Source organism: Carassius gibelio, chromosome A2 (assembly GCF_023724105.1).
Source record: "Carassius gibelio isolate Cgi1373 ecotype wild population from Czech Republic chromosome A2, carGib1.2-hapl.c, whole genome shotgun sequence".
Taxonomy (NCBI): domain Eukaryota; kingdom Metazoa; phylum Chordata; class Actinopteri; order Cypriniformes; family Cyprinidae; genus Carassius; species Carassius gibelio.
Window position 1 is genome coordinate 3,883,187 of NC_068372.1, and position 24,468 is coordinate 3,907,654.

The following is a 24,468-nucleotide window of genomic DNA, read 5'->3' on the forward strand; positions in this document are numbered from 1 at the left end:
GCATCAGAGGTGGGGTTAGGAGCAGTGCTGTCCCAACGTGCTGCCTCGGACGATAAGGTACATCCTTGCGCGTTTATCTCCTGCTGAACGCAATAATGACATTGGTAACAGAGAATTGTTGGCCATCAAATTAGCTTCAGAGGAGTGGCATCACTGGTTGGAAGGCTCAGGGGTACCTTTCATTGTTTGGACCGATCATAAAAATTTAGAGTATATTAGAACTGCCAAAAGACTAAATTTCAGGCAGGCTCGGTGGGCACTTTTTTTTTGGTCATTTTGATTTTACTCTATCGTACCGCCCAGGTTCCAAAAATGTCAAACCCGACCTCCTGATGGGACCTTCGATACCCTGGTCCCACATCGCATTAGATTTTGTTACCACCCTCCCGCCCTCTAATAGCATGATGGTCGTTTTGACCATAGTGTGGACCGGTCCTCGAAGACTGCACATTTCATTCCCTTGCCCAAATTGCCGACAGCCAAGGAGACAGCGGTCACTGTCCTAGATCATGTCTTTCGGCTTCATGGCCTCCCGGTAGATGTGGTTTCTGACAGGGTATCTCCATTTATATCCAAATTTTGGAAAGAGTTTTGTAAGTTGCTAGGAGCATCAGTTAGTCTGTCTTCGGGTTATCATCCCCAGAGTAACGGACAGTCTGAGCGAGCCAACCAAGATTTAGAGAGGACGTTGCGATGTTTGGTCTCCAAGAATCCTTCTTCCTGGAGCCAACAACTCTCTATGGTGGAGTACACTCAAAATTCATTACCAGTGTCAGCCACGGGCCTTTTTCCGTTTCAGTGCAGCTTAGGTTACCAGCCACCAGTTTTTCCCAGTCTGGAATCTGAAGTTGTGGTCCCCTCCACTCACGCGTTTGTCCAGAGGTGCCGCCCCACCTGGACCAGAGCCCGCGAGACTCTGCTCCGGGTGAGGGAGCGCACTAAGGTCACGTCGTGGGTCAAAAAGTGTGGCTTTCTACCAATAACATTCCTCTGTGATCCGTATCTAACAAGTTAGCTCCCAAATTTATTGGCCCGTTTACTATCACCAAGATCATTAGTCCGGTGACAGTCTGCCTCAAACTACCTCCAGCGTACAGGAGGATACATCCCGCCTTCCGGTTCCCCCACCGCCGCGTCCCGTTGATGGGGAACCGACATATTCGGTTAATCGTATTCTGGACTCCAGACGGAGGGGGCGAGGATTCCAGTACCTGGTGGACTGGGAAGTTTACGTTCCGGAGGAGTTGGGTGCCTGCTAGAGACATACTGGATCACTCCCTTATTGTTGATTATAATCAGCAGGTAGGCCCTTCTGGGAACTCCAGGAGGCGTTCTTAGAGGGGGGGGGGGGGTACTGTCATGGTCGGTAAACCGTGATCTCTGGGTTTTGCACTTTGTGGTGAAGTCTGTGTTTTTCGCGTCTGCATTGATTAGCTTGTGGGCGTCTCCGTTAATTGTCATCAGCAGCAGCTGTCACTCATTACCCTCTATGTATAATGGCTTGTCTCACGTCTTGTGTTTGTGAGAGCGTTGTTTCATGTCGTTAACCATGTTTGCCTTCTGTTGTGTTCTGCGTTTGTTGGATGTCTGTGTCTTCCCCCGGAACCTCGTCCACTCTTCCGCAACCACCACAAGCACCATGACTTACCTTCGGCTCGCTTCCCCGCAGTTCCTGTGCCACCCTCTCCTGCTACCAACTCACCACCACCATCTGGATTACTCACCACATTCCACCATCTTGGATTATCGTCTTCCCAGCGTTGTTTGTGTTCTAGTTTGTTTTGTTTTTGTCTTCATTAAATATTTGTTCATACTTGCACTTGTTTCCAGCTTCTCCTTCACCCAGTCATCACAAGTATCCTTCAAAACTCTTAAGAGAGCTGACTCAGTACTGTGACAAGATTTAAAACCAGATTGAAATTTTTCAGAGATTTAATTGATAGTCAAATAAGATTGTAGTTGATTTAGAACCACTTTCTGTCAAAAATTTTGGAAAGAAAAGTCAAGTTTGAAATAAGATGAAAGTTAGCCGTAATGTAGGATCCAAACTTGTTTGTTTTTTTTTAAGATGCACCGTGGCAAGTGTAGTGTAATGATAAAAACTTCCTAATCATCCGGAAGAAGGAGGCGGGAACCGGCGCACAATCAAACTGAAACTTTAATGAGAAAAATAAACACAAAACAGCGCACCAGCCCCTCACGGACGACTGGTGCGCACAAAATAAAAAGCAAACATAAAATATTGCCCAGGCCTGGTCCTCTTTCGTCCTTCACGGTCATCGCTCCAGTTTTATATCCTTCCATCTCCTACGTGGGACTCAAGGCCGGCGGTGGGGTGCAGGTGCAGCTCATCTCCAATCATTACACCTGGCCTCACTCCTTGTTCCCACGCCTCTCGGCCCCGCCCCACTCGCCACATACCTCCATCACCCCTCGCAGACCGGGGGGGTACCCTCGAGACTGCGCTCTACTCCCCACCCCCACCCCCCCATCCTCCGGGGGGGACCGCTCACGGGCACCTGCAGGAACCTGTGGGTAGGACAGACAAGGCGAGAGAAAAGGAGATGGAAGGAGGAGCGACAGAGACGAGAGAGGCGAGAGAAAAAAAAAAATTGGGTCATCTCCTCTGCGGGGCCTGGCGGTGGCACTGGACGGCCCTCGGCGGATGGCACTACACTCCGGTGATGGCTCCTCTGGTTTTGGCCAGCTGGCAGGAGTCCCCCGTTCCCTGCTCCTCCCCGTTCCGGCGGATGGCAGCAGGCTCCGGCCCCCTGGCGAACTGCGCCGACTCCTCCGCTCCCTCACGGACGGCAGCCGCCCCTCCATATCGTGGGCGGCCGGCAGCGAGCTCGCCCGGCCCCAGCAACTCACTCCAGCCCCAAGTCCAGAATGTGGCCCTGAACATGAGTTTGTCCAGACACCCATTGCAGAAAGTCAAAAGTGTCCAGTAAATAAATTAAGAAAGTCTTTTGAAAGTGGCTTATATTTACAGCAGACGTGAATGTTAAAACCCCCCAGGATCAGGATTCTATTATGATTGATGAAAATTTTCCCCATGAATTCAGCAAATTCATTAAGAAAATCCTTGTTTACATGAGGTGTCCTAAATATAATTGCAAAAACCACTGGGTTGTCCAAAGCGAGTAAAAACAACTGACTTCAAATGGAGACGACATCTGTGCAAAGGATCTTAGTTGAACAGCAATATATATATATATATATATATATATATATATATATATATATATATATATATATATATACACACACACACATGTAAGCATTCATTTAACATACTCTAACAGTGAGTTGTTCAATGTGCATCTCACCTGATTTCAAATAATGTCACATCACACTTGTTGCAAGTTATTACTATTATGAAGTTTATTTATATCTGCTTGGTTAGACACTTAATCACAAACACTTAATTTGATCAAAAATACAGTAATGTTATAATAAACCTTAGTATGCAAAATGAAGTTGTATTGGGTTAAATTAGTATAAGCATAATATATCATTTATACCTAATTGTATTAAATGATATGCTGTAAATGGGTTAAATGGGTGTAACTGAGGGAAGAATAAAGAACACATTATTGTGTTCTTTTATTGTTAAGAAAAACTATAATAAAAATAAGATGAGACATTTTTTTTATATTAGTAGTTTAATTCAATTCCTGATCAAACACACTTATGAAGTGGCATTAACCTGTAGGAGTGAGGTTGTAGATGTAAGTGTGAGTCAGTGAAACTTTACTGACACTGACAGTTTTGTTTACAAAGCATAAAACATAAGTTGTATAATTTATTACTATGCATGCAGTATGTTGTAAAACATAACCTGCTGTAAATGTAAATATAGGTGCAGCAAAAACACTTTGAGTTTTCATTGGTCTAAACTTGTTTTCATTTTACTGCCATTCAATAAATTGTTAAAACCTGTACAGTACATGTGAACATCCTGTTCTGATCTTTATCTTGGACACGTAAGCAAAACGAGTACTGTTCCTCAAAAGGAATCAAATTGAAATTATAGTCAAACGTTTGCCTTATATCATATTTAGGAAATAACTGAATACAATGTTTTGAAATGTAATGTATCATGATTGTAGCATTCAGTTGTAAATTTCAGTTAAAGAAATAAGAAATGCAAGATCACATTTAGTTAACTAACAGAAATTGAATTTGAATAAAAGCAGATGCTACTTGAATACATGTAGTTTCTGTGTCACATTCTGTGTTTACACTTCAGTCTGCACTGAAGCCATGAGCACGATTCTGGCATCTTCTGCTATGTCATTCAGAGCTCTCTTCAGCATTTTTGAGACTGTCATATAGGACATTCCTCCTGCCACCACAGAACCAAGTAAGGGTATGAGACTCACAACATACTCAAGTCCATTTTCAGCCAGAACCAGGGATGCAGCACCCGCTAAGGGTAATAATGAAGCTGGGTTTATCCCACCAATCAGTGGGGACTTCATTAAACTTTTGAATTCATCAGTGGTCTTCCCAGATCTTTCACAGAGCATCTGCAGGGATGGATCATCCAGACCAAAGACACTGTGGTATCGTTCTATCTCCTTTTTAACAATGGCAAAATCCACAGCAACTGAAAGACCAGGAACAGGGACTGTAGCCACCAAAGCAGACAGTAAGGCAACTTTTCCAATGTTTTCCTCTAATACTTTCTTCTTTTTATCATTGATCTCCTGTGTGATATTCGGCAAAGCCAACAGCAGCACACGTCTCTTGTGCTGTGGAAGCTCATGCTCCATTTTCTCCTGCAGAAGATTTAAATCATAGTTGCCGAGCTCGAAGCTAGAGATCAAAAACACAACAGGATCCTGTATACCAATGTTTTTCAGACCTAGACAGAAATAGGAAAGTGCATCATGAAATAAGTCATTAAATTTTTTATAATAAACTATTAACAAAAACCGTGTGAACTGAACAACCAACCTGTTTCACAGTCCTCTCGGATGGTATCCAATGTCTTTTTCTGGTCAAAGCTTTTCTTCTTACTCTTCTTCTCAGCATCAATGCTTTGGTCAATCTTGGAACGAACAAAATAAAACCTTTTCCCCATTCTCTTGATCTCTTTGGCCAGCAGAATGTGGCATTCTCTGAACCGATCTGAAGCGATGATGATGAAAAAATCATAACGTTCAAACTCAACAAGTTTAAGATACTCATCAGCTTTGAAGTTTCGTGTTCCAATGCCAGGAAGATCCCACACTTTCACATTTTTATATTTTGGGTGAAAATAAGCTTTAGGCTCTTTAGTGGTTTCTACAGGGCCAGTTATCGCAGAGTCCTCTTCTTCATCCCCTAAACCCCTGAATGCATTCACAAACGTAGATTTTCCAGAACCTGACTCCCCCGTCACACCAATGTTAAGTTCTACAAGATCCTGTTTTTCAAGGACTTCTTTGATTGTGTTTACAGCTGTTGGGAGATCCTGGGTAGATATGGATTCTTTAATATCTTCAAGGTCCTCCAGAGTTATTATATCATAATCATCAAACATAGCCATCTAAAAACAACAATAACCACAAAAAAAAAACAAGTCAAATTCAAAAATTTTATACAAAAGAAATTGCTCCATAACTAACTTAATCTTTGTATCCTGATATTATGAGAATGAGCATTACATTAATTTTTAGATTATGGGAAACTCTGTTTCTCCAAATTACTGAGGCCTGATTTGATAACATTTATGAGCTGCATAGACAAATGGCATTTTGTCTCAGTCAGTGCTGAGCGCTGTTTCCTCAGAATATTTTGACTAAGAAGTGGCAGTAGAGAGGCAGTAGATAGTGAGCTCATTGTGAACTTCAGGAAAGAACAGAGCAGGTCTCTGACTTGGAGGTCACTGGCGGCACCCAGCCTGCAGAAACCATTCATCAAGCCAGCTGTGGCAGTCTTCTTTCTTCATTCAGAATCCAGCTATGAGATGATCTTTGCACAGAAGGAAAAAGATTCTAATGTTATGGCATTTTGACAGCCTGAAATGCCATTTGGTCATGCAGCTATATGAATGTTATCAAATGAGGCTTTCCAGAGTTTGTGTTAAGGTTAATGCAGTGCTAATGAACAGTTTTAGCCTATTTTAAATGTCAGATGCCACTTTCTCTGACTTGGCCTATTTTAACTCAGATTTGATGTCCTGTTTTATCTGTTGGGAGGTCAAATGGTCTGTCAACTAAACATTTTATTATGTAGTTACAAATATACAAATAAATATGTACAAATATATTTAACTTTTTTTCAAGTTCAAAATTAATTGCCCTGCACGCTTCAAAGTAATATTGTGCTTCTGCAAATTAAATATGCACATCAATCTGAAATATCCTCTATTTCCAGCAATTGACATTTTTTCAAGTATATTATGTAAATATATATGCATATTCCTATTTATACAACTGTACAGTAAATAATGCACAGATCTGTACATAAATCTTATTTTCCAGATTTTACCACATTATTATTATTTATTTTTCTTTTTTTTCTTTAGACTTATTAAATTGTTCTTTCTGTTCTTGTGTCATATGTATGTACAGGTGCTTCTCAATAAATTTAGAATGTCGTGGAAAAGTTCAATTATTTCAGTAATCCAACTAAAATTGTGAAACTCATGTATTAAATTCAGTGCACACGGACTGAAGTCGTTTAAGTCTTTGGTTCTTTTAATTGTGATGATTTTGGCTCACATTTAACAAAACCCCACCAGTTCCACAAATTAGAATATGATGACATGCTAATCGATTCAAAATACCTGCAAAGATTTCCTGAGCCTTCAAAGTATCTCTGACAACCATTAACACTCTTCACAAGGAGTGTAAGCCACAAAAATGTATTGGCAATAAGCTGGCTGTTCACAGAGTGCTGTATCCAAGCATGTTAACAGAAAGTTGACTGGAAGGAAAAAGTGTGGAAGAAAAGATGCACAACCAACCGAGAGAACCGCAGTCTTATAAGGATTGTCAAGCAAAATCGATTCAGTAATTTGAGTGAACTTCACAAGGAATGGACTGAGGCTGGGGTCAAGGCACCAAGAGCCACCACACACAGACGTGTCAAGAGATTTGGCTACAGTTGTCGTATTCCTCTTGTTAAGCCACTCCTGAACCACAGACAATGTCAGAGGCATCTTACCAGGGCTAAGGAGGAGAATAACTCTTTCAGATGAGAGCAAGTTTTGTGTTTCATTTGGAAACCAAGGTCCTAGAGTCTGGAGGAAGGGTGGAGAAGCTTATAGCCCAAGTTGCTTGAAGTCTAGTGTTAAGTTTCCACAGTCTGTGATGATTTGGGGAGCAATGTCATCTGCTGGAGTTGATCCATTGTCACTGCACCCATTTACCAAGAAAATTTGGAGCACTTCATGCTTCCTTCTGCTGACCAGCTTTTTGAAGATGCTGATTTAATTTACCAGCAAGATTTAACACCTGCCCATTCTGCCAAAGTGCCAAAAGTTGATTAAATGACCATGGTGTTGGTGTGCTCGACTGGCCAGCAAACTCTCCAGACCTGAACCCCAGAGAGAATGTATGGGCTATTATCAGGAGGAATTTAGAAACAAGAGACCAAACAATGCAGATGAGCTGAAGGCCACTGTCAAAGATGTTTCTTTGGCTTCCAGACCACCTCAGCAGTGCCACAAACTGATCTCCTCCATGCCACGCCGAACTGAGGCAGTAATTAAAGCAGAAGGAGCCCCTACCAAGTATTGAGAACATGTACAGTACATGGACATACTTTCCAGAAGGCAAACCATTCTCTAATTGTTTTTTATTAATTATGAGGTATTCTAATTTGTTGAGATTGTGAATTGGTGGGTTTTTGTTAAATGTGAGCCAAAATCATCAATTAAAAGAACAAAATAATTACATTTTGACATTCTAATTTATTGAGAAGCACCTCTATGTGTCTAAAAAAACACAAATTCCTTGTGTGTTTTCACACTGATTCTAAAATGTAAATCTTAAATGAAAATGCAAAAATAAAACAATAAATTGCTATTGTTTGAAAACTGACTCTTACATGTTTTCAATCTCACCTTTGATTCAGGAATTATAAGACTGAGAAGACAGTGCTGTTTCCTTCACAAATGTCAAATTGACTTCTGTACAAAGAAAATTTTGAAATAAGTTCAATCAAGATGTGCAAATAATTGCAAAATTACCCTTCATCATCCATGTTACATTTATAGAGAACCGTTTTCGACACTTAATAATAAAAAATAAAAATAAAGGTCATTGCGACTTTTTTTATCTCCCGATTATTCTTTTTTCCTCAGAATTGCGGGAATATCATCGTGACAGATATTGTAAACTCGCAATTGCCAGTCATTTATTCAGAATTCAACTTTTTGCGCGATATAAAATCAGATTTTTTTTCTCTCTCTCGCAATTGTGCGTTTATATCTTACGGAAGCCCTGAACCGCATGGTGGAGAAAAAAAAAAGGAAACTTATCTCGTTATTTCGAGTTATTAAGTCGTTATTTCGACATAATAACTCGTTATTTCGACTTATTAAGTCGTTATTTCGAGTTATTAAGTCGTTATTTCGACATAATAACTCGTTATTTCGACTTATTAAGTCGTTATTTCGACTTATTAAGTCGTTATTTCGAGTTAAGTCGTTATTTTGACTTAATAACTCGTTATTTCGACTTATTAAGTCGTTATTTCGACATAATAACTCGTTATTTCGACTTATTAAGTCGTTATTTCGACATAATAACTCGTTATTTCGACTTATTATGTCGTTATTTCGACTTATTATGTCGTTATTTCGACTTATTATGTCGTTATTTCGACTTATTATGTCGTTATTTCGACATAAGTCTCATTATGTTAAGGCTTGTGTTAAGTTCAGTATGAGCCACTAGAGGGCAGAATAAGACCGCGAATCAAAGAACGCATTGTAGTTATGTTGACCTACGGTTAAGCACTTTTACAGGTGGGTGCTCCAAAATCCCAGAAGTTTATCATTGGAAATTGCATTCATCCCAGGCATATGCATTAATTTCAGGCTAACATATATTGAGGTGAAATTTATGTAGCCCATAAATGCAATATTACCGTAAAAGTTTGCCATAAATACACTAGGTATAGGCGTTTATTCTATGTAGTTTTCATAACACTGGATATTCTACTAATTCATACTTTTCTAATACATTGCCTAATGGGCAATTAACTTATTTAATAAGTACATATTTTGTGCTAATTGCTAGTATTGTATGGGGTCAGAATTGTTGCATTATTCCAAATAAATAGATTATTATCCATAAATAAATGTAACGAGATTCACAAAAATATATCAAATTCACAAATAAATGTAAAGAGTTTCACAAAAAAATATAAAACGCACAAATAAATAAAATGAGATTTGCAAATAAAAAAAAAAGTGAAGTGACATTCAGCCAAGTATGGTGACCCATACTCAGAATTTGTGCTCTGCATTTAACCCATCCGAAATGCACACACACAGAGCAGTGAACACACACACACACACACTGTGAGCACACACCCGGAGCAGTGGGCAGCCATTTATGCTGCGGCGCCCGGGGAGCAGTCGGGGGTTCGATGCCTTGCTCAAGGGCACCTAAGTCGTGGTATTGAAGGTGGAGAGAGAACTGTACATGCACTCGCCCCACCCACAATTCCGTCCGGCCCAAGACTAGAACCCACAACCCTTTGATTGGGAGTCCAACCCTCTAACCATTAGGCCACAACCCTCTAACCATTATATGTAAATATATATTTTTATATATATATAAAAATATATATTTACAAATGTGTTTAATGTCACAAACACAACTCTACCTGGCATTTATTTGTGCACCGCTGTCTGTGCATTTGTAAATTACTGCACGCATTTGTGGATCGCTTCCTGTGCATTTGTGGATTTGAAACACTTCTAGCGTCGACGTGCAGATAAATCCACAAATAAGTGGACTCCACCCACCGTCTACTTAACCCAATCAGACAACGCCCATGTTGCACTGACCAATCGCAGCACGCTCTCTCTCCAACCAATCACGTTTTGCCTAACAACCAGGGCGGGATCAGACACATGAACGCGAGTCACTCGCTACAGTCTCTTCAACATGGCCGATCAAGAGGAGTAAAGACAGGTGAGTGATGCTAACACAGTAATTAACTGAAGTTTTACCAGGTTCTTGATATGTCATCATTTGTCATAACTAGTGAGGTAGTTTGACAATTTACACCATGATTTAATAAGTTATTATTTGCTCTCAAGCACCATTTCGAAGACTGTCGCATTTGTCTGCCACATACATCAAGGGTGTCTTAATTCTAAAATGGACCATTATTCATTGTGAGGTGTAAATTGTTGTCATTTCTTTACTTTTGAATTTCTTTACTTGTGGCCTACAAAATGCGACCTCCTTGAGAAAGCAGCCATCGAAACAGTCAGCGGATTTATTTTACATTTAGAATTACTGAATTAGTTTATTAGATTAAATAAACTATTACTTAATATTGAGTGCAAGATGAAGAATATGTGAAGCTGCGGGTAGATTCGATGTGCGCCTGTAGTAAGGTTGCCAACTGCCCTAATTATACAGATATACGTTTGGGGTAAGATCTTCCACTGCATATTACATGAGACTCGGTTTTATTCCCCCTTGTCACCCCCCGCAGTGGCATCGTCTCAGATACTACGAGTATGTGTGAACTGAGGGTCATAAGCTGTTGTTACGTTACCTGGAATGCATGACATGACCACAGCCTGTTCATAGATTTATTGTAATTTATTATAAAGCACATTTGAGGAAAAATTGGTATGTCGTTCAGGTTACTATGATTGGAAGTATTAATAACATGTATTTAGTTACCACTTATAGTCCAACTGAACTTCTTGTACTACAAGTGGTAACTAAATACATATTGTTTTAAATAGAGGTAGTATATTAAAAGCACATTTTAGTTTATGGTGTCTCAAAAGAGCACAGTTGAGTACACTTAGATGTTCTTAAAATTATATTTTTTATTAATACTTTGCAAATCAAATTAGCGATATTTATTGTTTTAATATGTATTATAAATGGCTTAATTACAATATAAATCCTGTAAAAAGTATTTTTCAAACTTCTCATTCTAAGACTCATTGCAGTTTGACAGTTTTAATGCATACAACCTTCCATAAAATGTTAAGAGTTGTTTGTATGCATCTTCTGATTATTTTTCCACACAGTTACTACAGACCAGCTACAAAAGCTTACATCATTTTGGACTGGATGGGAAGTCCCATCCAAGAATCTCCAGGTAAATGTTTGGAATGGAAGATACTTCAAGGCTTCTACCTGCAGCAGGACCCTGATGATACCAGCTGAAATAACCACAATGGATAACTTTGCATCTACATTGCAAGCTTGTGCTAACACATCCTCCACTGGATTTGGACTCATTTAATTCTGGACACTGGTTCTATGTAATTTTTTTTCTATGTACAAGTAATAATAATAAATAAAGTACTTCAATAACATTTTAAAATAAATTTAATTATTTTACATGTCTTAAAAGGTTGTTTCCACAAGTTTTACTTAAGATACAACTATATATACACATTTACAACCTTGCTGTCAAAATTAGAGCAGCAGAAATAAACCTTCAAATATCCCTTTATTCAATCAAAGTCTGTACATATGTGAGAGTCTTGAGGTATACAACTACTCCAAATGAATCAGACACTTGCAGTGGGTCAATTTGCTCATTTGTGAGTTGTGGCCTGTGAATTACAGGCACGTTGACTGCAAAGTGAACATCGTCAGCATCTCCACCATCTTGTTCAACTGCCATTGAGTCTGAATACTCCATCTAAAGGTAAACAAATAAATCATTTTAAATATGGGGGGTTAATCTAACAGAGCAAAACCAATAAAGCATTGTAAGAAGAAATAATTACCTCAGGGTTAATTATTGGATTCTCTCTCTGGCCAAACACATTCTCTCATCCGACGAACGATAGTTGTATGAGTGACACCTAAAATGTTACTGATGTTTTCCTGGGGTAATCCAAGCTTCAGAAAGTGGATTAGTCTGTCATTTGCTGCCTCACTGTCCTACAATGCATAATAACAAACACAGAACATTTTGATCAATGCAGTAAACCTTGTTCACAATGAAATATTAGTCTAATTGGTAAATACAGCACAGTACTTTAGATTTTTTTATTTTTAGCAGATAGCAAATATTCCAACAATATTTTTAAATGTAACATGCTACATGACCAAGTGGTCATTTAATTACCTTAAAAAAAAAAAAATTAATAACACAGACGGACGGATGGGTTCAGAAAACACCAGAGAGGTAGAAAACTGGGAAACACTAGTTCAATTACAAATAACGTTATAGTTTTATTTTGGATGTTACTACAGTAATGAGCATTATATATAATAGTAATTAGTGGAGCGGCTTGGCCCTGGTGTCAGATCCCTGGCGATGATCTGCACTAATGCCCGAGCAGCACTTTCACCTTGTGCAGAAAGGCCCTGAACAAACAGTAAGTAAACACAAACTGCAGTCAAATATTTAACTGAACAGACTGTAGTTTAAAGGTGCATGGAGTAACCGTTCCAGTTATATACAAGGGAACATAATAATGAGGAAAGCCAACTTTTCACTAGTGATGGGAAGTCAGGTTCTTTTTTCGAAAACTGGTTCTTTTCGACAGTTAATTTCAATTAACATGTCATGCATTCCAGGTAACGTAACAACAGCTTATGACCCTCAGTTCACACATACTCGTAGTATCTGAGACGATGCCACTGCGGGGGGTGACAAGGGGGAATAAAACCGAGTCTCATGTAATATGCAGTGGAAGATCTTACCCCAAACGTATATCTGTATAATTAGGGCAGTTGGCAACCTTACTACAGGCGCACATCGAATCTACCCGCAGCTTCACATATTCTTCATCTTGCACTCAATATTAAGTAATAGTTTATTTAATCTAATAAACTAATTCAGTAATTCTAAATGTAAAATAAATCCGCTGACTGTTTCGATGGCTGCTTTCTCAAGGAGGTCGCATTTTGTAGGCCACAAGTAAAGAAATTCAAAAGTAAAGAAATTACAACAATTTACACCTCACAATGAATAATGGTCCATTTTAGAATGAAGACACCCTTGATGTATGTGGCAGACAAATGCGACAGTCTTCGAAATGGTGCTTGAGAGCAAATAATAACTTATTAAATCATGGTGTAAATTGTCAAACTACCTCACTAGTTATGACAAATGATGACATATCAAGAACCTGGTAAAACTTCAGTTAATTACTGTGTTAGCATCACTCACCTGTCTTTACTCCTCTTGATCGGCCATGTTGAAGAGACTGTAGCGAGTGACTCGCGTTCATGTGTCTGATCCCGCCCTGGTTGTTAGGCAAAACGTGATTGGTTGGAGAGAGAGCGTGCTGCGATTGGTCAGTGCAACATGGGCGTTGTCTGATTGGGTTAAGTAGACGGTGGGTGGAGTCCACTTATTTGTGGATTTATCTGCACGTCGACGCTAGAAGTGTTTCAAATCCACAAATGCACAGGAAGCGATCCACAAATGCGTGCAGTAATTTACAAATGCACAGACAGCGGTACACAAATAAATGCCAGGTAGAGTTGTGTTTGTGACATTAAACACATTTGTAAATATATATTTTTATATATATATAAATGATGGAAAAAACGAGCTTCCATTATGAATGCGCATTCCGCGCGCCTACATTGGAAATAACGAACTTGAGCGCGCAAAAGACGCGATATGTGAACTGCCCCTTATACAGTCCCCTCTAATGGCAGTAGTAAAAGAATTTACATTTTTCCTGATCAATTTATTAAGTGGAAGCGGAGCCAAACCATGCAAAATTTTGAACACAAGTCAAATATCAGCAAATTTAATCATATTTTCCCAACTTAAAAATCCATATTTAGTTAAAATTTCACAATGCTATGAATTAGACCTTTTATTTTCAAGTCTTTCGTTTGATTGCAGAATAGTCCCAGCTGTCTGTGTCCAATTGGTGAGACAGTAATTCATATGTGAAAAAAATCATAGCATTAATGTATAACTTTGAGGCCTCAGTGGTTAAATTATTTCTAATATAACTAAAATGTAACAAATTAAAATGTATTTTATTCCCAACTATTTTAACTTGTTTTTAAATGTTAGTTGTGAATCAAGTATTACACATAGATATTTATACTCTTGAACTACTGATAACCTTTTACCTGCAACTGTGACATCTGGATCCAGATCTCTATTTTCAGACTTTGAAAAACAAAACAAAAGATACAAACAGTTCTGCTAACATTGAGATGTAAATGGAAGTTTTTTTAACCAATTTGTTCAGTCATAAAAGATGTAGAATTTTGATCTATACCCTCATATGTTAAATGTGTCCCAGTCTATTTTTTAAATTGTTTTTCAAGACTATCCAAATTACTTTTAGGTATTTTATATTTTTCTACCTTCTTTTCAGATATTAAATAAAATCAGATTTTAGTTATCTTTCTTACAATCAAAATTATATTATGGTCAGATAGTCCAGTTACCAGATTAATGGAACATCACCTGGTGGAACGCTGGCCTGAAATGTAGTCACCGTTGTTAAATCAACAAAGAAGGATGTCAATTAAATCACCGTCAATTAAATAACCATATCTCAAGGTAATATCCTCTGAAGTCGAACGCTGATACACACTCCCAGCAAATGTAGTTTGATGTTGCCAATCTTGACCCATCTTGTCCACACATGGGCCCGGATTCAGATGCACATCCCCTGCAAGCAACAGCGTAAAAAGTAGTTATTCAGAAAGTTACATTTTATCACATTATTTTTCGATGTAACGCTTGGAATAATCTCCTTCCCATAATTAAGAATACTGCGATAGGATGCAAATTGTCTAACAGGCAAAGATGTGTTGATATAGGTATGAAGGACGTAACAAAAAATTTGAACAGGTGATCACATTTTCTGTATATTTTTGTCACAGGAAGTAAAATAAAAATCCAGCAACAGAAACTATATTCACACAGTAAATCTACTCTTACAATAGTTACAGTGCATTCAGGCTCTAATTTTTTTATCAGTTTATGTGTTCCCTGGGAATTGAAACCACAACTTTTATCACTGCTAAGGCAATGCTCTACCTCTGAGACACAGGAACACTTTCTTGCACAAGATTTGCTTCTAGAAGTAAATAAACAGTGCAGATATAATGATTGTAGTGCAAAAGAGCTTATTCAGTCTAATTAAAGTGACAAAAAGCTCAGAGAACAGTTCTTTATTTAAACTGACAGAAGAGGTCTTGTGGCTTCTGCCAGTGCTGTAAGGAATTTTGATGGCAGAAGATAGACATTATTCTTCAGATGAAATAAAGCTGAGAAAAACTGCAGAGCCATCTCTCGAATCTTTTTTCTGTACTCTCTTAAATACAGTTTTTTTTTCTCTATAGGCATGTTCAGTACATTTCATTCATAATTGTTATGGGATCACGATGCAGTCATGAGGCCTTAATGTTACGCTCTGTGAAAATAAAGGCCGTACACAGACAGGCTTCAGTGTTTGGAGAAAAGTTTTCCCCATAGTGTGGTAAACGCAATGCTGGTTCACAGTATCTCAAGGACCAAGATAACATTAGTAAATCATAGTACTTTATTTAACAGTTTATAGACAGTTCTTTGATTCAAAAGTGGCTTGTTAAAACACAGCCTAAACTGAGCTAAACTAACATGTTAGTGAAAGGACATCAGATCATGTATCAGTTTATACAGCAGGGGTTATTACAGTTAAATTTGAGTGAATTGAGACTCCCTTAAAATAAACTGATTCCATTTCTGTTCCTCTAACATTTACTGAATGTTAAATCTTCATCAAGACAGAATTTATACAAGATACATCAATATGGAAGAAATAATTATTTCTTATGGGTATCAGCTCACAAAGCGGTGGAAGTAAATTAAAGAATGGATTATTATGTCTAAATATTTCTGGGTATAGATATATATATATATATTTACTTACACTTGATTATATATATATTTACCCTTGATTAGTACTGTAGCATGTGTATAATTTTGTAAGTAAATTAGTAAATTCACTCATTAGGTGACAAGAAAAGGCCAAAAGAAAACACTTTTGAAGACACTCAGGATTATATTGAAGCCATGAACCTCACAGTGCTCATGCTTTAATAAAAGTACATCTCTAGAAGTTTAACACAAGATGTGTACTAGCGCCCTCTACCGTATAATAATGAAAACACGGATTCTAGGAGTATAGCTCAAATATATTTAGACTTTTTGTAAGTATAAGTGTACATAAATGTCATTTTAAGTATATTTCTGAGGAGTACATAAAAAGTAAACTAAAAGCATACTTTCCTAATTTTATTTTAAAATAAGTATACTTATAGCACATTTGAATAAACTTATTTTTCGTAAGGGTACTGTTCACATTTACAATCCCAAACGATAAAGTAAAACAAAGGTAATTGCTGGTGGGCATTGCTTCTTTCTGTGCATCAGTGCAGTTTTGGAAAGAGTGAATCTCCTGCTGCACTGAAACGTTTTGTCTCCAGTGTGAATACTTGTGTTCTTCTAGGCTTCTTTTACTTGTGAAGCTCTCTCCACATTGATGGCATGTATTCTCATTATTTTCCTCTTCAATAAACTCCATCTTTATGACACAGCTCACTGTTATGCGGAATGGAGGACCAGATCTGGAAGAAAAAATACAAAAATAAACTTTGTATGTGTAATATAGTCTACAGTATTAATATATATATATATATATATATAGAGAGAGAGAGAGAGAGAGAGAGAGAGGGAGAGAGTTCTGAGTCCACTTTAGTTACAGAGATACACCTTATAGACATTACAATTATTCACATCTAAACTATGAGAACAATGATTTAACTAAACTAAAACCGGCACTTACCAAACACAACAGAAGATGTCCAGTTGTTATTGTTCTTCTTCTATGGACTGTGTGTTGTTTTTTTTTGTCGGTGAGCAAAAAATTAAGATTAATTACTGCCACCTACTGAACTGGAGGATGGGACAGGGCTTAAAGGGACAGTTCACACAAAAATAAAGGAGTTCCCCATAGCTCACTCCTAAGCCACCCCTAGGTTTATGCTTTATTGGACTAATGGATATCATCCATTCACTGACTTATAAAGCTTAGAAGAGCCAGGAACAAAACATTAAATTAATATAAAGGTGTGAGACACAAATTATCACAACGAGGGCTGAGAAAGATTTCAAATGTATTTAAATGTGCTTTAAGGAGTTTATCAGATATTAGATGCTTTCCAGGAGAAATGTTAATGACCTATAGGTGAATCAAGCAGTATATTAAAAGTAGAGCTTCAGGCTTGAGGACAGTTTGCAGTAAATACAAACTAAAACAAAAACTGTGTCCATCTCCATTTCAGGCTGCAAAGCAATATCATTATTTTTATTTTAAAGGGGTTGATTATTTTCTATAGCCACTGTATGATTTGTATACCGGTTCAAACACACAGACATTTAATAAAAATAAACTGTGTTTTGCTGTGTATTTTGTGGCAGTATATAGTTTAATGTAGTAAAGGGATATCTTTACTAAATATTTAAAATGTGAAGTGTGAATTCTACATTGAAAGCTAGCATAGATCTGATGTTTGCAAACCCAGTGCACATAAATGACAAAGAAACTGTATCCACAAGAGTTTCTGAAGGTGAACAAGCATTGCACTTTTATTAAGTCTTTTGTTCAGAGCGATGCACTGAAGCTTTTATTTTTTTGAAGTGTCCAACGTTGCTCCAAACTTCTCTTCTTGCACAGAAAACAACTCTCATCTATTCATCTTCACTCTGAAGAAATGCTTTTAAACATTACACTCAGATGATGTTTGATATGTCAGCTTCTGTTTAGACAAAACACGATATAATAAAAGATACAGTAATCGACAGATGTTTTATTTTTAATACAATTATTTTTCTTTTCTAGAGTTTGTCAGCGGGATGTACACTAACGCTCAAAAGTCTGGAGTCCGTGAGACTTGTGATGTTTTTTTAAAGAAGTCTCTTCTGCTCATCAAAGCTGCATTTATTTGATTAAAAATACAGAAAAAAATAGTAATCTTGCAAAATGTTATTACAATATAAAATAATGTTTTCTATTTTAATACCTTTTAAAATATAATTTATTTCTGTGATGTGCAGCTGTATTTTCAGCATAATTATTCCAGTATAAAGTGTCACATGATCTTCAGAAATCGTTCTAATATACTGATTTAATATTATAATCATCAACAGTTGTGCTGACAAATATTTCTTTGGAAACTGTGGTACTTATTTCAGAATTTTTTGATAAATAAAAAAGAAAAAGAAAAGCGTTTATTCAAATGCAGCCCTGATGAGCAGAAGAAACACCTGTAAAAAAAAAAAAACAAACATAAAAATCATTCTGCTCCCAAACTTCACCTTAGTCTTCTCATATGAATATAAATGTCTCAGTCTGATGTGTTATTGTGGCAGAAGCTCCTCCTTCGGGTGAATGGTGAGTGTTTGAGCTGAGGAGGACTGGTCCCCCGGAGGCCTGAAGAGGAACTGCGTCAGCTTCGGACAGCTCTGGTGTTTTAGGTGTCTCAGTAAATGGCTGAACTGACTGAAGCTGGCAGCGCACGAGGGACACTGGTAGGGCTTCTCTCCGGTGTGAACGCGCTGGTGTTTCTTCAGGTTTCCAGACTCGGCGAAGCTCTTCCCGCAGCACGAGCAGGTGTAGGGCTTCTCTCCGGTGTGTGTCCTCTGGTGCATCTTCAGCTCGCTGGCTCTCGTGAAGGCGCTGCCGCACTCGGAGCACACGTGAGCTTTCACACCCGAGTGCTTCTTCTGGTGGTCTTTGAAGTAGCAGAGCCACAGGAAGCTCTTCCCGCAGAAGGAGCACACGTGTGGTCTCTCGTTGGTGTGGATCCGCAGGTGTCTCTTCAGGTGCGCCGCTAGGATGAAGCTCTGTCCGCACTGATGGCAGCTGAAGGGCCGCTCTCCGGAGTGAGACAGCAGGTGAGTCTTCAGACTGGTGGCGTGTGTGAAGCTCTTCCCGCACTGATCGCAGGAGAACGGCTTCTCTCCCGTGTGGATCCGGATGTGATCCGTGAGGTTGGCTTTATGTGTGAACCTCTTCCCGCAGTGCTGACAGGAGAAGCGTCTCTCTCCCGAGTGAATCCTCATGTGATCCTTCAGGTTTCCCTTGTGTGTGAAGCTCTTCCCGCACTGGAGGCAGGCGTGAGGCTTCTCTCCGGTGTGAGTCCTGATGTGATCCTCAAGATGACCTCTCTGTCTGAAAGTCTTTCCACAGTGAGGACAGATCAGTGCTGTTTTCTGTGTGCCTTTATTTTCAGTCTCTGAGCTGTTTATGATCGCACGAGGTTCTTCCTCCACTTCATTCAGCTCGTGACTTTCCTCTAGAACAATTAAAAGTGCACTCTGAATGGCCCTTTGAAATAATCTGCATTGAATTACATATATATGATCTATATAAATGAGTAACAAGTCAAGTCACCTTTATTTATATAGCGCTTTAAACAAAATACATTGCGTCAAAGCACTGAACAGCATTCATTAGGAAAACAGTGTTTCAATAATGCAAAATGATAGTTAAAGGCAGTTCATCATTGAATTCAGCAGGGTTGGGGAGTAACTAGTTACATGTAACAGCGTTACGTAATTTAATTACAAAATTATTGTAACTGTTATTAGTTACAGTTACTAAGGAAAAATTAGTAATTAAATTACAGTTACTTATGAAATTTTTAACGATTACAAAGGAGATTACATTTGAAAATTTACACACATCCACATACAGACTTAACTGATTTCTTTCCCAAATTGCACTGACTATTCTGAGACATACCGTCCTAATTATTTCCGGGATGCGGAAACACAGTCTGGTTCGTAAGAATCCAGTCTTAAAAACGGAATGCCTAACGCGGACGGAATATGCCACATTTTGGATGACTACATCAAAAGTAGGTCAGTACACTTGAATCAAAACATGACATGGACTAGTGTCTGTGAATATTAAGCCCCAAAAATGCAATATATGACTTGCACATTCTGCGTGTTGGAAATCAGGCGCGGACTGGACACCGGGAGAACAGGAACTATTCCCTGTAAAGATGCTTTTTTGTCTTAGTTTTTTTTTTTTTTTTTTTAATCAAGCAGCAGCACGTTGCTCATCAGTCATCACTATATAAAGGACATCATTATTATCTGTTGGAATGTTACAGTAGTAATTTAGCTGAAAAAAAATCTGTTTTTTAAAATAGGTTTAGGGGGAGCTATGACAGACAACAACACAATCCTTACGAAAATTAACATATTAATATTTAACTATAAATCCAGAGAAATGGCTACTTTTGTTTAACTGTGGTAACCAAAAATGTTAAATTATTTTACAGATGTATTTATTTAAAAATAAATACAAATCCATTTGAAAAAAAAGAAGAAAAAACAAAAAAGGTTATTTTACTTTTATATAGGCTAATAAAAGCATGGTTCATTTTTGTAAGGGAAAAACATGACTCATGTACAGTATTAAGATTTTTCTATAAAGATATTGTAGTATTGTAGAGTATTGTAAAGTATAGTTTTGTCCAATCTTGGGTATTAAAGTCATGAGAGAGATGGATAACAGGGCAAAATAAAGAGACTGAAGAGAAAAATGGAAGTGAAGGTGCAGTTTTATGTCAGGTCCATACAAAAAATAGTTTTGTCCATGAATTTGTTTGTATGAGTTTGAATTTTCCAATCTGAATTTTTTTCCCAGTCCACCCCTCCTGTAAATTAATGGCAAAGACATGCAGTTTCATTTACTACACATAGGCCTACTGAAGCTTGCAGTGTTTTCAACCTCTGCCGCCTCAATATAGGAGTTCACGAGCACATAAACATCATTTCTAGAACTGCTCTGTGTCACTTCATGTGCATTTAACTTATTTGGAGAAAACTATCATCATATACAAAGAGACAGCAGTTAAAAAAAACACCAATGTTTCAGGAGTTTATTACACAGAATACATCACTGTGGCGAGTGGGGCGGGGCCGAGGGATGTGGGAACGAGCGAGTGGTGTGATTGGGAAATGAGTGACACCTGCGACCCACCACCGGTCTCAAGTCCCACAGAGGAGATGGAAGGATATAAAACTGGAGCGATGACAGTGAAGGACGAGAGAGGACCAGGCCTGTGCTTTATTTTATGTTTGCTTTTTATTTGTGCGCATCAGTCGTCCGTGAGGGTCTGATGCTTTTTTTATGTTTATTTTGTGATTATTAAAATGTCATTTTGATTGTCCGCCGGTTCCCGCCTCCTTCTTCCCGATGATTAGGAAGTTTTTATTATTACAGTCACATGCTCATTAGATAACTGAATTTAAGTTGATGTATATGCTTTTATTTATTATTCTTTAATTTTCACAAATTTTGAAAAGTAATCAAAAAGTACTCAAAAGTAATTAGTTACATTACTTTAATAAAGTAATTGAAAAAGTTACACTACTATTACCTTTTAAACAGGGTAACTTGTAATCTGTAACCTATTACATTTACAAAGTAACCTTCCCAACACTATATATATATATATATATATCTCATATGACAGTTACATAAAAATTATTGAAGATGAAAAATAGGTAAATTGTGTATATCAATAACTCATTACAAGGCACTGTAATTTACTCATTAATATGTCAATATTCCATTCTTCATATCAATTATAGTGATATATCTTACAGTAAATTACCGCAAATCAAACAGTGGTTTGTCCAGCAAACGGCCGTAAGATGAACTTATCAACTTTAAATAAAGTTATAAATCCTTATAATTCAAGGAAAAATATTCTCTGGCAATGAAAAAATTATCCTATCATTATGAAATTTCGTTACTAAAAGTAAAGAGCTTGTAGCTAAAGATCAGACATTTCATTGACTCGTAATGTGAGCGTTTTAGAGGCAAACATGAATATATATTGGTTTTTAATAGTGGTGGGCATAGATTAATTTTTTAAATCTAGATTAATCTCACTGTGATCTTGAAATTAATCTAGATTAATCTAGATTAAAATGGTTCATTCGAATTCTGCCGAAGGCATTCAGAATATGTGTGTTACCCATATAAAATTGACAAACAGTAAGTCTTTGAGAAGGGGTTTATCAAGCTAGGTGGTGCATTAGAAAAGGGGCTCATTTTCTGTTTCCAAAATGCATCACAATGTGCTTGAAAAAGCTGTAAACTAATTCCACATTGCACAAGGTGCAAACAACCTTACGCCTGTTTCACACCAATGTTTAAGTTTTTTTCAAGTTTGTACGTGTCAAAGTACAGAAACCAAATAATTAAATGTAAAATAGCACTGGATAGTCTTCAATGTAAAAAAGAAATATACAATCAAACCTACATTTATTCATCATTTTTCACATTATTACAGTTTTGCTATATGTGACCAATCACAGAAAGTAGGGACACAAGTGGGTTCTGGGGCATTTTGAGTTATTCACAGATTCTGAAAGTGTAGTCTCCAAGCTTTCCAACGATGTGTAACACATGGAAATCGGATAATACTTGGAGAAGTTGTGGCCATTTGAAGGTAGGCACTCAAAAAAACTCAAAAAGTAGAAAATAGCCTCTAAAGATTGTGCAGTTCTCACTGCTGCGAGTGACAATGGGGCTCATTTACATCTCATTTAGATAAGCCATACCCCCTGCATAGCAACGACAGACACAACGGGAAAAATCGGACCGCATACTATTAATAATAAAGGAGAATGTGCATTGTAAATGTCAGTAATTTATCTTTTTTGACTTTTATAAAAAATGATTTAGAGGCTGAAATATGTGAATTTTAGCTTTTTATAAAAAATCATTAATCTTTAAAATGTGGCCATCATTTTTAATGTTATTATTTTAATGTTTATTTAAACAAAAAGTACATATTTATGCTAATTTTATTTGTTATTTGCTGGTTTTCTACATATAACTTGGTGAATTGATTTCATTGTGTAGCATTAGGACTTTTTTAACAGGATTCTGTGATAACCGATAACTAATAACAATAGGTAGATATGGGAAGGTCTAAACATGGACTAAACATGAGATAACGTGTACGTGTTCTTAGAATGAACACAAAACGACAAACTTTGATGTTCATGAAAACTCACCCCATAAGTAACAAAAGTATTCTCGTAGATCTCGATGCCTCCAATGAAATAAGTCGTTCGGGCACACTTTCTCTTTGTCGGGGTCTTCTTTGTGGATGTAACCATCTCCGAAGTTTGCACTGTGCGTCTGTTTGCCTCTAAATGTTATGGATTTTCCCCATTTCTCTGTTTTTATTCCCATCAAATGTTACTATCGATATAGCCACTGATATCTTACGGTCCAACTCGTCTGACGCCAGTCCAATACATTCTTCCTCGTCATCATCTTCGCTCAGTTGTAGATTAGGGATATTACAGTCTTATTATGCAGCTTTCATCGTCGCTCAGATCATCTTCAGAATCAGTGAGCGCTTGTTTATAAGCATTCGGCTTGTCGAAGAAGTACTTCAAAGCATTTTCGGTGTAACGGCCACGGTTCAGCTCGTCTGCATTCATCTTTGCGACGTACATCTTCACTGAATTTTGATATCAGCTACAGCCGGCCAGAGCGCTGCATACTAAGTAGCCACGCTTCCCTCGGAGGGCGGGGGAAATAACAAAAGAAACAAAAGCCGGCTTATCCAGTATGGAAATACAGACAGACAATGAAACTCCCCTACTGCGTGCTAGAATCTCTGACAAACTAGCTGATTTCAACCTCAAAATGTACGCTTTTAAATATACCAATACTGCTATCTCAAACACGGAGAGGATTCTTTGTGATATCAACTAACAGATTCTGCAAAAAAACGAAAATCACCAATTTTGAAAAAAAAAAAAACGCTTCTTTCTCATTTTGCTCGAAAGTTGTGCTGCCAACTTGTGCCACTGGTTTCCGTGACGGGTCACATATATATCAAAAATTATATCTGGTATCTGAATAATTTTTGGTTTGCCTGTTAAAACTACAAAGTAATTCAGTCAAGAGCAGTGAGTGATTTTCTTTTGTTTTCTTGGATTAACATTACAGCAGCCAGTAGCTAAATTAGGCGCGGTCACTTTAAGATGAGAAGATGAACGCATCCAATATAATACACATCCCATTTTTTCCCTCAACCGTTTACTTTCACTTAAGAAATAACTGACAGTTTTTTCGAGCATACTTTACAAGGTGGATATTTTGACATATTTTGTATGTATTTGTCGGCACAAGAAAGCAAATTCGATGTTCAAGTGTTTAGAGACGCCTTTATCTGCGTGATCCCTGAACACCAGAACACTGCGAGTACTGAATTAGCCTCTTTCACATCTTTTTGT

At 37.7% G+C, this 24,468-nt stretch overlaps 2 protein-coding genes across 6 annotated transcripts in view; both read right to left on the reverse strand.

Annotated features, from left to right (window-relative positions):
- Positions 1–3,345: 3,345 nt before the first annotated feature.
- Positions 3,346–24,468, reverse strand: part of LOC128022167 (interferon-inducible GTPase 5) — a 53,298-nt gene continuing 32,175 nt past the window's right edge. The window contains exons 2-4 of one of the 2 annotated variants that reach the window (XM_052609469.1): positions 8,060–8,125; positions 4,963–5,536; positions 3,347–4,870 (exon numbers count right to left, since the gene is read on the reverse strand). In XM_052609469.1, coding sequence (XP_052465429.1) covers positions 4,242–4,870; positions 4,963–5,536 — 1,203 coding nt within the window. In that variant the 5' untranslated portion in view covers positions 8,060–8,125 and the 3' untranslated portion in view covers positions 3,347–4,241. Of the gene's footprint in view, positions 4,871–4,962; positions 5,537–8,059; positions 8,126–24,468 lie in introns of both variants that reach the window. The other variant, XM_052609478.1, reaches the window with a different exon arrangement.
- The window catches only part of LOC128022199 (gastrula zinc finger protein XlCGF8.2DB-like), a 46,056-nt gene continuing 39,332 nt past the window's right edge, over positions 17,745–24,468 (reverse strand). Inside the window, exon 4 of one of the 4 annotated variants that reach the window (XR_008185885.1) lies at positions 17,745–18,206. Coding sequence is in view for 2 of the 4 variants with exons in the window: in XM_052609541.1 (XP_052465501.1) it covers positions 18,544–19,349 (806 nt within the window). In the remaining 2 variants the exon portion in view is untranslated. Of the gene's footprint in view, positions 19,350–24,468 lie in introns of all 4 variants that reach the window. The other 3 variants (XM_052609541.1, XM_052609517.1, XM_052609531.1) reach the window with 3 other exon arrangements.